The sequence below is a fragment of the Halictus rubicundus genome, chromosome 16 (assembly GCF_050948215.1).
Source record: "Halictus rubicundus isolate RS-2024b chromosome 16, iyHalRubi1_principal, whole genome shotgun sequence".
In the NCBI taxonomy this organism is placed as follows: Eukaryota; Metazoa; Arthropoda; class Insecta; order Hymenoptera; family Halictidae; genus Halictus; species Halictus rubicundus.
In genome coordinates, this window is record NC_135164.1 from 480185 (window position 1) to 494901 (window position 14717).

The 14717-nt window shown below is 32.9% G+C and overlaps 2 protein-coding genes across 7 annotated transcripts in view; one reads left to right on the forward strand and one right to left on the reverse strand.

Moving 5' to 3' along the window:
• The window catches only part of Gbs-76a (Glycogen binding subunit 76A), a 236403-nt gene that overhangs the window by 198477 nt on the left and 23209 nt on the right, over nt 1–14717 (forward strand). The window contains exon 1 of one of the 6 annotated variants that reach the window (XM_076801753.1): nt 5569–5707. The exons of the other annotated variants lie outside the window; for them this stretch is intronic. Within the exon in view, the coding sequence (XP_076657868.1) occupies nt 5684–5707 (24 nt within the window). The 5' untranslated portion in view covers nt 5569–5683. Of the gene's footprint in view, nt 1–5568; nt 5708–14717 lie in introns of those variants that run through there. 6 annotated transcript variants of the gene reach the window in all.
• LOC143362001 (uncharacterized) overlaps nt 1–14717 on the reverse strand; it is a 242330-nt gene that overhangs the window by 137053 nt on the left and 90560 nt on the right. The window lies entirely within an intron of this gene.

Below are 14717 nucleotides of genomic sequence, written 5' to 3' on the forward strand. Positions count from 1 at the left end.
AGCGGTAGTGTACGGAGCAATACACCGCAATACGCGTCAGGCCAAGCGCGTCCTTTCTTCATGGTAACGGTGTTTACTGGAAGGGAGCAGTGGGCGCTACCGTGGGGACAGTTTTGCCTCGATGGAGATAAATATGCCTAGCACTGATTTAGACAACCGCGAATTTTCCTGAACTCCCGATGGCCAGTCCGTACTCGACAGAAACCCACCCATAACAGGGTTAATCGGGTTACTCGGGTTATAGATGCTTGTGCTAACCCGGTTGGACGGGTTAACTTACGATACTAAGAACCGAACCCGGTACGGGTTAGAGTTCAATTCCCTATGAAATTAATACCTACATTTTACAAATTCAATTTCAAACACTTTTTCGAAACTGTGTAGAAGAAAAACTAGATGAGATCGTAAAAGATGAAACGTTGATCCTCATGCTTAAACCAGATAGCAAAGTGTGTAAAGAATGTTTCAACAATTTCATTCAAGAATGTCCGATGTTTGCTTCTATGTTAGACATGATCAATATTTGTTTTTTCGTTCGGTACGCGAAAGAATTCACGCTCGACATATTAATATTGTTTTTTGAACGATCGGCGTCTGTGAAGTTAATAATAATCGGTCACCGATCTAAAGTAATTACACAGCTATTTATCGTCGAGAAGTCGTAACTTGGGTTATCACGCCACGACCACACCACTTATATTTTCACCTCAACGAAACGTTAACTCTATCGACGATATATCACCGCGATCGATCACCGAGTCAACAACCTTTTCGTTATCTGCACGCGTCTAGATTATTCAATGCTCTTGATTGCGAATTATCCGTCTCAGCGATACAAAGATAAAAATTTGAATAACGGGTGAATTTTCTTAGAGTAACTTTTAGTCCATAGCATCGATAGTCAAATTATTGAAATAGAAACTAAATATTTTACGTTTATATAGAATAATAAAGGCGAAAATTTTATTAAGCTTATCTGGATATCAGCCCATGTTGGAATTATGGGTAATAAGAAAGTAGATCTACTTGAAAAAGAAGCGGCCAAAGAAACTCCCTCGCCAGATATCCAGGCTTCACTTATTGATCTAACTAGAGGCCTAAAAATTCAAACCAGAATGTCCACTAACGTCCTAATTAAAAGTCTATCTACACGTATGAACTACTTTAAATTTTATCACATAGATAGGCCATGGTACACTGAACTTAGAGTATTTGCATTTGTAGAGGGAGAATCATACAGTACCAAAGCTAATAGCAAGTTAGATAACTGTAGCTGTTAGATAACTGTATTGTCTATATGTAAATAAATTAATACTATTGTTTTATGTAACATACTTCGAAGCTATTTTTAAATTTATTTCAATATTGTTAGTGTGTGATACCTTGAATATATAACTTTGACATTCGGTACACAAAAGAATTCAGAACCGGTCTTTTATTTTTCGGTTAAGAATGATCTTATCGTACTATGGACACTATCTTTATTGTACGTTTTTATACACTGTTTATACAGCTGAATTGAATTGTCGTTCAATATCGACCAAACTTTTTCTGGTAAATCTTAATGAAAATAGTCGTAGGAAAGTAGGAAACTCGATTTGAGTTGCAATAAATGAAATCTTGCAATAAATACAATGATCACTATATGTACTCTGTATCTTTACACACTTCTACACCTGCAAATATGGAATATATAAGAAAACATTTATACCAACGAAGGTTAAGGACTTTCATCCTATTTTATATTTACTGGAATACATTTTTTAATCGCTGAAACGAATTTTCTTCTCTATTTTGACTCTAACCGTCAAATGGTTTATTATAATGAACTTTATGCTGATAATTATTTAATAAGTACTGATGTAAGAACTATTTCAAGGTTTATGTGTATAAACTTTTATTATCTTCCTACGTTTTTGAGATGTAAAATTTATTTCCGCTGAGCTATTCAATAAATATGAACATTATATGTATTAGTGCAATTGTTGTATTTTTCAAGACCATACTGAAAGTTCACTTAAAGGATAAAACATCTGTCCATGAAAATTAAAATTTTTTTAAGCAAACCAAACATTGGAGAAAATTTAATTTCAATTAAATTCTGAAGACTTTTTGAATCTTATATCGTTAACTGACATAGAACGTCATTTTTTACCGAAAGATGGCAGCATAAGTATTCTTTCGTCATTAAATCAATAGAACGAACCATTTCCATAGTAGAGTAAGTTCGCCTTACGCCTTTGTGTTTTCAACCTCTTTTTATCTAAAAAAAAAGGGGGGGATGTATCCCACCTATTCATACCCCTTTTTTCACTCAATTAAAACGTATGCAATGAATAATTCTGCTTTCATTAAATACAATATACATTTTTGAGAAATTTCATTTCTTAAAAATATTAGTGCACTCCTTACTCTTACTAATAAAAATGTTTAGAAATATATCGGTATAAGTCAATCTTAATTCGATAACACGCTTGTAGATTGTACAAAATTCTGTTTCGTATTTTTTGGGTGTCCCAAAAATGTTGTATTTCTTTCAAAGGGATGGTTCCTAAGGTCATTTGAAGTATCTTTGTCCTTTGCCAAAATGTTCTCCGCGGTTTAGTTCAAGAGCTAATGACAAAAAACGCGGGCCAATCAGAGTGCGGCTACAGTGTACAAATTCAAGCTCGGCTAATGCCAACGCAATTCGTCCGCTATAGTCGCGCTGTGATAGGTCCACGTTTTTCGTTAATAACACATTAACAAAGCTGCGTAGAACATTTTCCCAAAGGAAAGAAATATTTTAAATGACCTCAGGAATCGTCTCTTTCAAGGAAGTACAATATTTTTGGGAGACCCTGTGTAGAGTTTCTTTATAATAAGACACGCAAAACATTATTTTACGTGAAATACAGAGGTTACTCAATGTATGTCTCAAAAGCCTAACAGATAAAAGTCCCAGCACTATCCCCACTGCCGTGGGGTATCCGCCCCTCCGTGAGGGGCCAACAAGCTCGAGAGCCGCCGCCACCGAGGAATGTGAACATAACACGGTAGGGTATATCGGTGTGAGACCAGGAAACCACTACTAAACTTCGATGATATTTACTTGTTTAATGAACGATTCAAGTTACTTCCATTACAATTACATTAACGGAAAATTAGTGTAAATATGATCCGAATTATATCATATTTGATATCATTTTCATTATAAAAAATACCACGCAAATGTTGGTGAAAGCCCCATAAAAAAATTAAAAATAAAGAAATTTTGTTATTGGATTAGTAGTGGTCTCCTGGTCTCACAGCGATATACCCGATCCGTATTATGTTACACTTCTCGGCGACCGAGGTCCCTCGAACTTCGCTGACCTTTTCTACGTTCGGTATGGATCACAGAATAGTGTCTCCTACCCGATATATATCCCTCGCCAGACCCGTGTTCTGGACATTTATCGAGTAACCACTGTACCATGTATGCGAATCACAACACTATGATTCTCAGCCAGCCACACAATGGGACAAACTGAAAAAGTTTGTGTCCAAATCAAAGAACTTTTGATAAAAATGAGATAGAGCGATGATTTTTTTTAATTAAAGTTGAAATATTGCAAAATAAGGGAAAATAGAGAAATTACGGTACGAACGTTTTTTAACTTTGAAAATCTATGATAAACTTGGAGTATTTCAACAAAATTGTGATTTATCCAATACCATGCACGGTAAGAATTTTTTTTTTGACATGCTATACATCGTTTCCCGTAGATTTTATCACGTTGATTTCAAATCTGGTCCCAAAATTCTGGATATTGGAAAAAGTCGATGAAAATGAAAAAAAAACTAATGAAATCATCACTTTTTCGTTGAAATGACTTGATGACCCACTGATGTGAAGGTATACTGTATTCCTATACACATATGGAACACAATCAAAATAATCATAATAAATTACTTGAACGTTTCGAGTTACTTACAAAGCGTGGAAACACCACATCTCGTGATCACTAGACGTATCGCTGTTATTGTCGCTGGCACTCCTTGTAGGCTGTTTGTGGCTGTAACGTAATTTTAATTAGATATCTATCTTCCATAATTATATTTTCATTTACACAGAAAGTTAGGTAAGTATTTAATCTTTGTAACTTACTTCTCATCAATGAATCTTTTAATTTCTGGTGATGCATTGTTTCCTTTGTACTTTAATATACATTTTTTTTATTAATATCGTTGCAATTCCATATGTGTATAGGAATACAATATACCTTCACATCAGTGGGTCATCAAGTCATTTCAACGAAAAAGTGATGGTTTCATTAGTTTTTTTTTTCATTTTCATCGACTTTTTCCAATATCCAGAATTTTGGGACCAGATTTGAAACCAACGTGATAAAATCTACGGCTAATGATGTATAGTGTTGAGGTTTTAGGGAAGATTCCACACAAACGTTTAGTATACTTTATGTTTAATGCAAAAGCCAAAGGTTACAACATACTAAGAAATTAACAAGAGCGCGTGTTAAAACAAAAACATTTCAATGTCGCCATGCGGACATAACATAACATACATACTGAAGAACGCACACCCAAGCGTATAATAAAAATTAATGTGTAAGCGACCTCTGTCGATAACTCGTCATCACCAACATGTGACAATCCGGAACAGCTATCGGTGATTGGCCATTCTAACATATAGCATGTCAAAAAAAAATTCTTACCGTGCATGGTATTCGATAAATCACAATTTTGTTGAAATACTCCAAGTTTACCACAGATTTTCAAAGTTAAAAAACGTTCGTACCGTAATGTCTCTATTTTTCCCTTATTTTGCAATATTTCCACTTTAATTAAACAAAAATCATCGTTCTATCTCATTTCTATCAAAAGTTCTTTGATTTGGACACAAACTTTTTCAGTTTTTTTCCACTGTGCGCCGTATGTAGATACACATTGACCGCGACTTCGATTCAATAGTGGGAGTGTTATAGGTGGGAAATTTTATGTGTTTGAATGGACACCTTGACTGTTACAACTACCTCGGATTTTTCCTGAAATTCCGGTCCCGTTTTCGTGTAACGAGCGAGTATACCTGTATATGAAAAAAAAGTTTGACCATCCTTAGCTTTTTTGCAGGCATCGTGCAAGTTCGTAAAGTTTCGAAGATATCTATTAACATTCGTATCTCTAGAATAAGTTAGTTTGCTAGCACGTTAGCTAAAGCTGTTCGAAAACTGTGCCACATCTATTTTTACATCGTTCCAATTCCCACACAGACTGATTAACTCATTGAAAATATTTCTCTGTTTTTTCCATTACAATATAGGTAAAAAAGAATTGCTTCGTTTCGAAAAATAATATCTGAAAATTTTTGTTTAAGAGAACCGCAATTCGTTGGCGATCGTTGACGGTATAATTTTATCAACTGATATTTTGTTTGAGAAGCACAGTGTACATTCTATGGGATTGATTCGGTGGACGGGCTGATGGTGGTCATCACGCTCCATTTCTTGACCAATTACTTTCGATGATTGGCTATGGCGAGCTCGGCGCCAAAAATAATTGCCAGGCCTCTGCGATTGCAAAGCAGAAGGCGAAACGAGGGCGTTACTTCCTCTTCATCTTCGTGTGCAACCTTTCGCGACTGCGTTGCTTTCGCCGGGAACTCGGCTCGGTTTTTATTGCCCGAATTACACCCCGCGTGCACATGGAGCGGCGGAGCAGACGTAAGGTGAGAGCACACTCTTCTTGAACGCGCCGCTATTGTTTTGTTCTTGCTACGATTCAAATCGGATTTGTATTTTTTAACACACTTTACCTACCGGAAATTCTCTAATAGTCTTTTTAAAACCAAAGACTGGCAGGTGACAATTTCTCAGTGAATTATTCAAAAGCGACATCAATTTCATTAACGATTCAACAGACTTTCACAATTAATATTGTTGAAATTCTTGATTATTAAATATAACTAGCCTCTCGGGGGGGGGGGGGTGGCAATACTGTACAATGGAGACATTACTTCTCTTTGGTTACACGCCAGTAGTAAATCTCGAACACATGCTCATTTACACACTTCTAATACGATTTTTGTATCAAGTAGTTATGTAAAACGTGTACTCTATTATTTAATCATTGCATCCAATTATTAACCTAACATCCGTTTATTGTCGATTCAACCGCCTGACGAAACCAACTGGTTATGGGCCCGAGTACGTGGAAAAATATCTAGTTATTGAGAAAATCAACAAATATAATGGGTCATCCAAATGTGACGTCCAGATGTCAACTCCGTACAATGTTTACACGTCATGTCTTTTCGAATGGAATAAGCAGTTTTGTTTTAGTTGACAGAAGTACAACTTTAACCACGGACAAATACACATTGCAACAACGTATTTACATTAGTGAAACTTTATGAAAATGGTACATGTTATACATATCGAGAACACGTTCAGTGGTTGCTATCGAAATTTCGTTCGAAATGCGGATTTCAATTGACCTCCACGGTCATGGTATTGGGGGGGGGGGGGGGGGGGGGCTGAATTAGAAAGCTGAAAATAAGTCGATTTTCGGAAATTTTTTTTTAATGAAAATATTAGGTCAATCTCTTCGAAACATTTAGGAGATATTATTCAACATTTCAACAATATATAGAAATGTTTTTTGAGTATAAATAAGTCTCAGAGGTAGAGATATAAAACGGCGAAAAAATTCGATTTTTTGACGTTTATAATTCAGGTTCTTAACGCGACTAGATTTTTTTGTGATTTCTTTTTTTTTAAGTTGAGCCTATGCGAATAAGCCGCAAACAATTCATGATTTAGAGAATAACATTAGAGTTGCTATTCGTGAAACAACTCCAGCAACTTGTTGGAAAGTCATTGACAATTTCAATATTCGAATTGAAGCCTGCGGACGCAGTCGTGACGTACATTTGAGTGATATTCTGTTCAATGTATCATTGTAATAGATCATACTTTCAATAAAAAAATTGCTTGAAGAAATTCCAAATATTTTGTGCTTTATTGAAAAGAAACGTGTAGGCACGTTTTTTGGACGACCCTTTAATATAACAATTTCAACTGAACTTATCTAAGAGAAATTATTGAGCTTCTCTTACATGCAGCTCAATCACTAGAAAGCCTATTAATAGGCTTAGGTAGGTAAGCGTTAATAAACCCATCATTAGCTTGCGGATCGGTACAAAAATATAAAACTTGTCTTCATCTATTGCAAAAACAGTAGCTATGTACAAGTTTCTTTCTTTTCAAATAATTTTACTACTAGAACAATAGAGCACTAAAAGTGATTAATTTGAATCACCTTTTGAAAGTAATAAGATTGCATTTATTGAGATATTGCACGGTTATTTTTACAAAATATGTTTGAATAAATAAGTGTGTCTACATTCTTAAATTCATGTAATCTTTCTACTATTTTAAATTGTACCAATCCGTTTTTCGTAATAACTGCATAAAATCAGCAGCCTACTCATCATGTTCTACTCTAGTAAGATGGCGAATGAAATTTAAGGGAGATTTGCTTTGGCAGTCTTTTTGTAGTTTAGGACTCCAGAATTTTGCCAAAAGAAATTTTTAATGCGTTTAATACGCCTTTCAAATTTTTTCACTAGCTGGCGTAATATTCTTTCTTTTATTGAAATAAAAGAATCAACATTGTCGTAAATATTCTTTACTTTTGTTCGTATTATAACTTATTGGTGTTTACAACCATTTTGTAAACCACTGCCTTCAATTGTGTTAGAAAAATGCTAGATGTCTAATCCCACTTAATATTCCAATATTAAACTGAGGTACTAATACGTTTATATATCGTTTATGAATGTATTAACGGTAGTTACTTGCAAATACAATGTTATGAAATATCCAAAATACTTCTTCTATTTTTGACCTCGGACGACTCAAAAGGTTATTGCATCTCGCGTGATTGAATTTGACTTGATACACGCTTTTATATGATACAAAGAAGCACGTCGCGTTCGACGTAAAGTATTGAAGGTCACCTTCATTCCTGAAAAAAATGCTGTGAACACAACGAATACGTGTATACATCTTTATGTTTCAGTTTTAATGTAAACTGGTATCTTTTTTATAATTTAAGAACTAGTGAACAGTGTGGATTTGTTGTGAACAGTGAAACGTCATGTACTTTTATTTTTGCACTATACGAACCGACCCAAATATACAGTGCGGTACGTAGATAGGAATTGGGACAAAAATAAAAAAATACGTATGGCGTAGTAATAATTTATATTTCTTTGCTTGGAATTGTTTTAAATGCACTAATTGAAGTTGTGGAACACCATTTTAGAATTTTACATTCTTTTGAAAGAAATAATAAAAGTCATATTGTATGTATAATTTAAGAATAAAATATAAACAAATAGTACATATATTGCTTATAGAAAACAAATAAATAAATAATTCGATAAAAAGCAAGTAAATAAAACATCTTAATAAAAATTATTTAATTGTTGCTCGAATGAGAAATGTATTTTATGGCAAAAGAATTATATGGTACAATAGTTTTTTTTATGTAGAATAATAAAAATTGTAGGATGATGTGTACAGCTTTTACCAAAATTACTTTTGTTAAAGAAAATAGATCTTTAATTGGCAATCGAAATCATGCTTACCGTGGTCCAAATTATCCATATTTTAGTTAATACAAACGCTAGTTGAAAAATATCAACAAAAAGGACGAATATTGCACAAAGGGACTGTTTCACAATAATTTTCTAGTTAATAGGTTATTGTGTGGATGTTTAATGTTCTTTTCTTTTTATGTTATTGATGCTCAGTAGTCTTTTTGAGATATTATGTATATTTTACATTCAAATTTGTCTTTACCAATCTACGATAATGTAATAAAACTAAATCAAAATTAAACATGGATTATTTCGATTTTTATTCATTACATATTGTATTGTGACCTAATAATGCGGTTGCATAATGGTAATGATTGTGGGGAAACGTTCATTAACTTTGAGCGTAGCAGTTTATAGCAGGTAAAACTTGTAGAAAATTGAAGTATAATGTCTACTAAATACGAAAAAACAAAAACCACAGGATGTTTTGATACCTTCTTGAAATATCTCTATTTAAAGGAGAAGAAAAGTGAGAAAAATTATTTCAACTGGATTATTCACTATTATACTGCATATAAGAGATTTACATATTTTGAAATTTCAGTCACATTAGCTGTACTTTAAGCTACCAATATGCCATAGGAAATTTTTCATCGAATACTTTTTGCTCATGCCATGTAAGTAAGTTACGCTTTGAATCAATAAACTGCTTGATGTAGCATTTTCTTGGGGAAAAAAAGCTTGTAACTAATCCCGTTCTAAATTATTTGAATTTTCTATTGATAAAAATGATAATTTAGATATTAAAACATAGTTTTAACATAGTGTCCAGTGTATATTAGACAATGAATTTTTAGATTATTGTCCACGGGATACCGCACTGTGCGACATCACGTTGGGCGTTTTGCGCGTCAAAATTTCAGCGCGTAGATCAAAATGACGATCATCTGCGCGTCCGGCGCACACTCTTCTTTCTATTAGTGATATGGCTGCGAGCCAATCTTGTGATCTCCGTTGAAATTTCTCTTCAATGTTTTTGACAAGAGTTCACTTCCGCCACTGAGTTTACAAACAAGTCACTATTTCGAGGCGGTAATTAACCAGTAGGTTAATCGATGACGAAAAAGAATGTTAGCACGTATCCCTTACGTGTTGCATGACTGTCCCGTTTGATGTTATGTAGACTATTAAGCATCGGCCAACGGGTACACTTGTATTCTATACCTACTTGAAGTCATACGATTGTCTTTATATGAGCCGTTTATATTGAGATATGGTAGATGCTAGAAGTTTGAGTGAGATTTTTGTAAGATTTTGGTACATAGGGTAATAAATCTTGCTTGTCTTTATATTTTTGCAATGTATTAGTCAAGGGATTTTTATATATACATTTTAACCATTTTTATTAATCGGGCAGAAATCAGTTCACCATTTTTTGTATAATATTTCTGACCACTGTCTTGTTTAATTTTTCTTACTTTCGAGATATTCTTCTCATTATTATTTTGTAACCTCACATAATAATTTTTTTTCGTTTGATATCCCTTGAATATTTATTTTCTGTATTTAGTCTAAAATTTGTCGACTATTTATATTTCTGTGCCTTATTTCTAAAACATGAAATCGTACTAAACTTATGGCTAATTCGAAATATAGAATTGTCATTACCTGTATAATAACTTCTATTAATAACCTGCATCACTGTCTCAGGTATTATGCATTGTTATGTTTTTAATAGCAATTGCACGGTTAGATTCGTTCCTTTTTGAAACTTATATAATTGAAATCATATTATATTATTATATTGTATAAATGAAATTAAATTATTGAAATTAAATAACTCTAGTTTCCGGTTAATTATAGATAGTCTATACAAAAATTTATGGGAATCGAACCAGCTAAAAAAGATGAAAGTTATAATGGACATATTGTAAATAATTGTGTTCATATTTTCAAGAAGTGATAATTACACATAGGGGGAGTTCCCCTAAAACCGGACGGCACCTAGAACCGGACAGTAGCGATATCTTTAAGATTTGAAACGCAATGCGATCGTCATTTCACGTGAGCAGTAGTGGAGATAGATCCAAGCACAATCAGGTTTCGACACGTTCCAGTCGCATGTGCATAGCTGGGAATATCAGTCCATTGTTGCGTTTAAGTACAAGCTAGTGTATCATACAAATTATAAAGTGTTACATCTATCAATGTTGGTTAGTAGAAAAACTTGTATGTGGCATTATTATGTCGTTTGGTAAGTAGTTTTATTAATTACCTCTGCATTTTGTATATACAGTGCACTGGTTGATACAAAAAATCATTTTTTTTTATGGCTTCGGTGTCCCCTGGTTCCGGACAGATCCTTGTCTCCTATCACCGGACAATACAAATCTGAATTTTACTTATTCATATACGTATTAATAATGATTATTCGGGAAGTAATTATTATTATTTTGTTTTCAGTGGTTAAAAATCACTTAAAAAAAAATTTAAAAAAAATAAATGACCGAGGAGAAAGAAAACAAAAAGAGGATGACAGAACAAATAAAAAATTCGGGAAATAAGCGTGAGACAACCAGAACATTAAAACTACGAGAGTCAAACTTGAAAACCATTTGCGTGGTTTGTTTAGAAAACAATGAAGAAGACTGGATTCAGTGTTTTAGCTGCAAAAAAAATGGGCACCTGAAGCTTGTGCCGATATCCCGGAATGTGCAGATAACTATGTTTGTGATCGCTGTACATTATTTTGAAACTATTTTTAAACTACATTCTCAATGTATGTAATGTCCGGTACTAGGGGACACTTTACGAACTGTGCAAAGTCTATACCAAACTTCAATCAAAGTTTTAATTAATTGTTAGAATGAAATTATTTCTTTTCTTGGTTTCTACTGATTGATAATGCTGTTAAGTTATAAATAACATGGTATAGAAGACATGAAATATTTTATTCTTTTATTTATTTAAGAAAAACCTTAAGTGTCCGGTACTAGGGGAACTCCCCCTAAATATCGAAGTCATACGTTCTCTCCAAATCTGTATGTCGTAATTCTTGAAAGGAACAATATTGGTTCTATACTAGATAATAGTTATGGTAATCCATAAATTATTTCAATGCAAATAAATTCTTGCAATTGTAACCCTATATTTTATGTTTTCTAATATAGTTACCAAATTACTTAATATATGTGTAGTTACTACTACTTAATTCTGTTAAATATTTTTTACTGTAGTATTATACATGAAGTGGACATATGCATTATTAACAATTTACAGTTTGCAGTTTTAGATAAATATAACGAAAAAGCAATTGCTGGTTGGAAGAATGATTTTAAGAAAAAATTGAAAGAGGTTCTAGTGAACAAAAGATACATATGTAATTAACACATATTTACATATAAAGATACATGTATTAACAATTATAAAGATACATATAAAGGTATCACCTTTTGATGATTTGATACCTTATACAATTATAGTATCACGATTAATAATTTCGATAATGTGAACGAAATGTAAAGCTCTTGTATTCAATAGAAAAAAATCATCCACAGCTGATATTAATTCTGTTGTTCATTATTATTGTCATAAAATTTCAAAATATCAAAAAATGTAATTATTAAGGTCGCGTTTAGATACATAATAATCATCCATTCAGAGACTAAACCTGATCAGTGGCTATAAATATATTTATTACTCACAAAATTACACATTCAATGTCATTGAAATCACTGAGATGAACGTATCATACATATATCCATATTCATTTCTACATATTAAATTTTTATAATAACCGTTATTACTGTATAATTTTGTTTATATCCAGTAATGTGCAGATGCATTACATCACTAGGTGTGCTTTATTGTTCACTTGAATTAATCGATGTAAATAATCCAAATATGATTGATAGTTACTATACAGGGTGTTGAAAAGTGTGAAAGATATTAAAAAAGTGTAAAACACGTGCCCAAGGAGATCGAGGGGAAAAGAGGGGGGTAGTATCAGTTTTTTATTTGGGTGGCGTTTTCAGGGTCATTTTAAGGTCAATTTTGTTTTTTCAAATGGAAACCTATATTTTTTATTATGGTTTCTTATTGTACGTAAAAAGACCAGCAATTTTCGTACGATACTTTTTTTAATCCGCGCACTAGTTTCGGAGATATTTAAAGAGAAGTAGAGCGAGGCATATTATTGTGTAAAATTCCTTGACGCAAATGTTTTCCACTTGTACTAGCACGTACCGTTTGAAAACAAAATTGTCCTCTATTGATCTCTTGTTTATGTTGTCCGACATTTCAATATAAGATTGTACTATTTAGTCAAGTGTGAATCATCGTAATATCGTAGTACAATTGGTTGTATAAAATGGTGTATTCTTTAGAAGAACGAGTAGAAATAATTTTTATTTATGGAGCTGATGAGTGTGCTCGTAGAACTGTTGCTACGTTTAATGAGAGACATCCTGATCAATGGTAACTGGTGTATCAGTGGGATCTGTGCCCAAATTACTTAAATATAACAATCTTCATCTTTATAAAATGCAGTTGCATCAAAAGTTATTGGAAGATGACTTTGACATGCGGATTGAGTTTTGTGAGGAATTAACAAATATGATCAACGTCACTCCTAATCTAATTAAAAACATTTGTTTTAGTGACGAATGCACTTTTTTTCCTAAACGATGCTGTAAATCGTCATAACTGTCGTTATTGGAGTGACGAAAATCCGTATCTTATAAGAGAAAGTAATACACAATGGCCGGAAAAAATAAATGTTTGTTTTTCCAAGAGAATTTGAATGGCAATCTGTATTTAAATTTACTGGACGACATCATTGATCCATTTATAACAGAAAGTCTTGAAAACCATAGCGATTAAAACGGCAATTTTTTGTTAAATGAAGAACTTTTGTACTTCCAACATGATGGTGCTTCTCCGCATTACACGTTACCAGTTCGCCAGTGGTTAAACAATCGATTCCCACTAAGATGGATCGGTAGAAGAGGTGTTATTGAGTGGCCACCAAGATCACCAGATCTATCTCTAACTGACTTCTTTTTGTGGAGACAATTAAAGTCTGTTGTTTATAAAATACAACCAGAAAGCGTCAACGATTTGCGTCGCAGAATTGTACAGGAATGTAGAGCTATTCCAACAGATACCTTCAAAAATATTCATTCAGAATTTGAGAATCGTCTGTATTATTGTTTAGAACACAACAGAGAACAAATTTTTGAAAATTTGTTATAGTTATAAAGAAATTACAAACTTTCTCGCAGTGTAAGTATGACTCGCTCCACTTCTCTTTAAACATCTCCGAAACTAGTGCGCAGATAATAAAAGTATCCTACGAAAATTGCTGGTCTTTTTACGTATAATAAGATCCCACAATAAAAAATATAGGTTTCCTTTTGAAAAAACATAGTTGTCCTCCAAATGACCTATAAATGAAAATATAGTGAAAAAATAAAATATAGGAAGAAAATATAGTGAATATAGTGAAAGAAATACGATTTTAGTATACAGTTAAAATAAGTTTATTAAGAAAATGATTTTAAAATATGCAGTGAAAAAACTGTTTCAGATATTGTGAATGAAATGTTTAGAAACCCCTGTTGAAAAACCATGCACAATTGCACATTCTAATACGTTAATATGCTCAACGTTTCTTATTTAGGTAATAAGTATGTAAAGGAAATAGACGTTCTCATGTAGAACTGTACGATGGCGGCTTAAGGGTAAAAAAGACGGTGGATTTTTTAATGCGGAATTAGGAGAGATATCACTAAGGAGTAGATATTGAAGTAATTATTAATAATAATCAACTTTTGTTATTGAAATCTATGACCTCATCAGCCCCAAAGAATTGTCATTTCTTGATTCCACTGTACAATTTATAAAATAAAATATTCTAAACGTGTGAAAGCTAAAGTATACTATCTTTAGTTGTAAAAATGGAAAGCAATGGCATAACATAGGTGACACAAGATTTTTACTGAAAATTGTATATCTGACCATGGCTGTTAAAGTTAATGGCTGTAAAGTTAAAGTTAAAGTTAAAGTTAAAGTTAAAGTTAAAGTTAAAGTTAAAGTTAAAGTTAAAGTTAAAGTTAAAGTTAAAGTTAAAGTT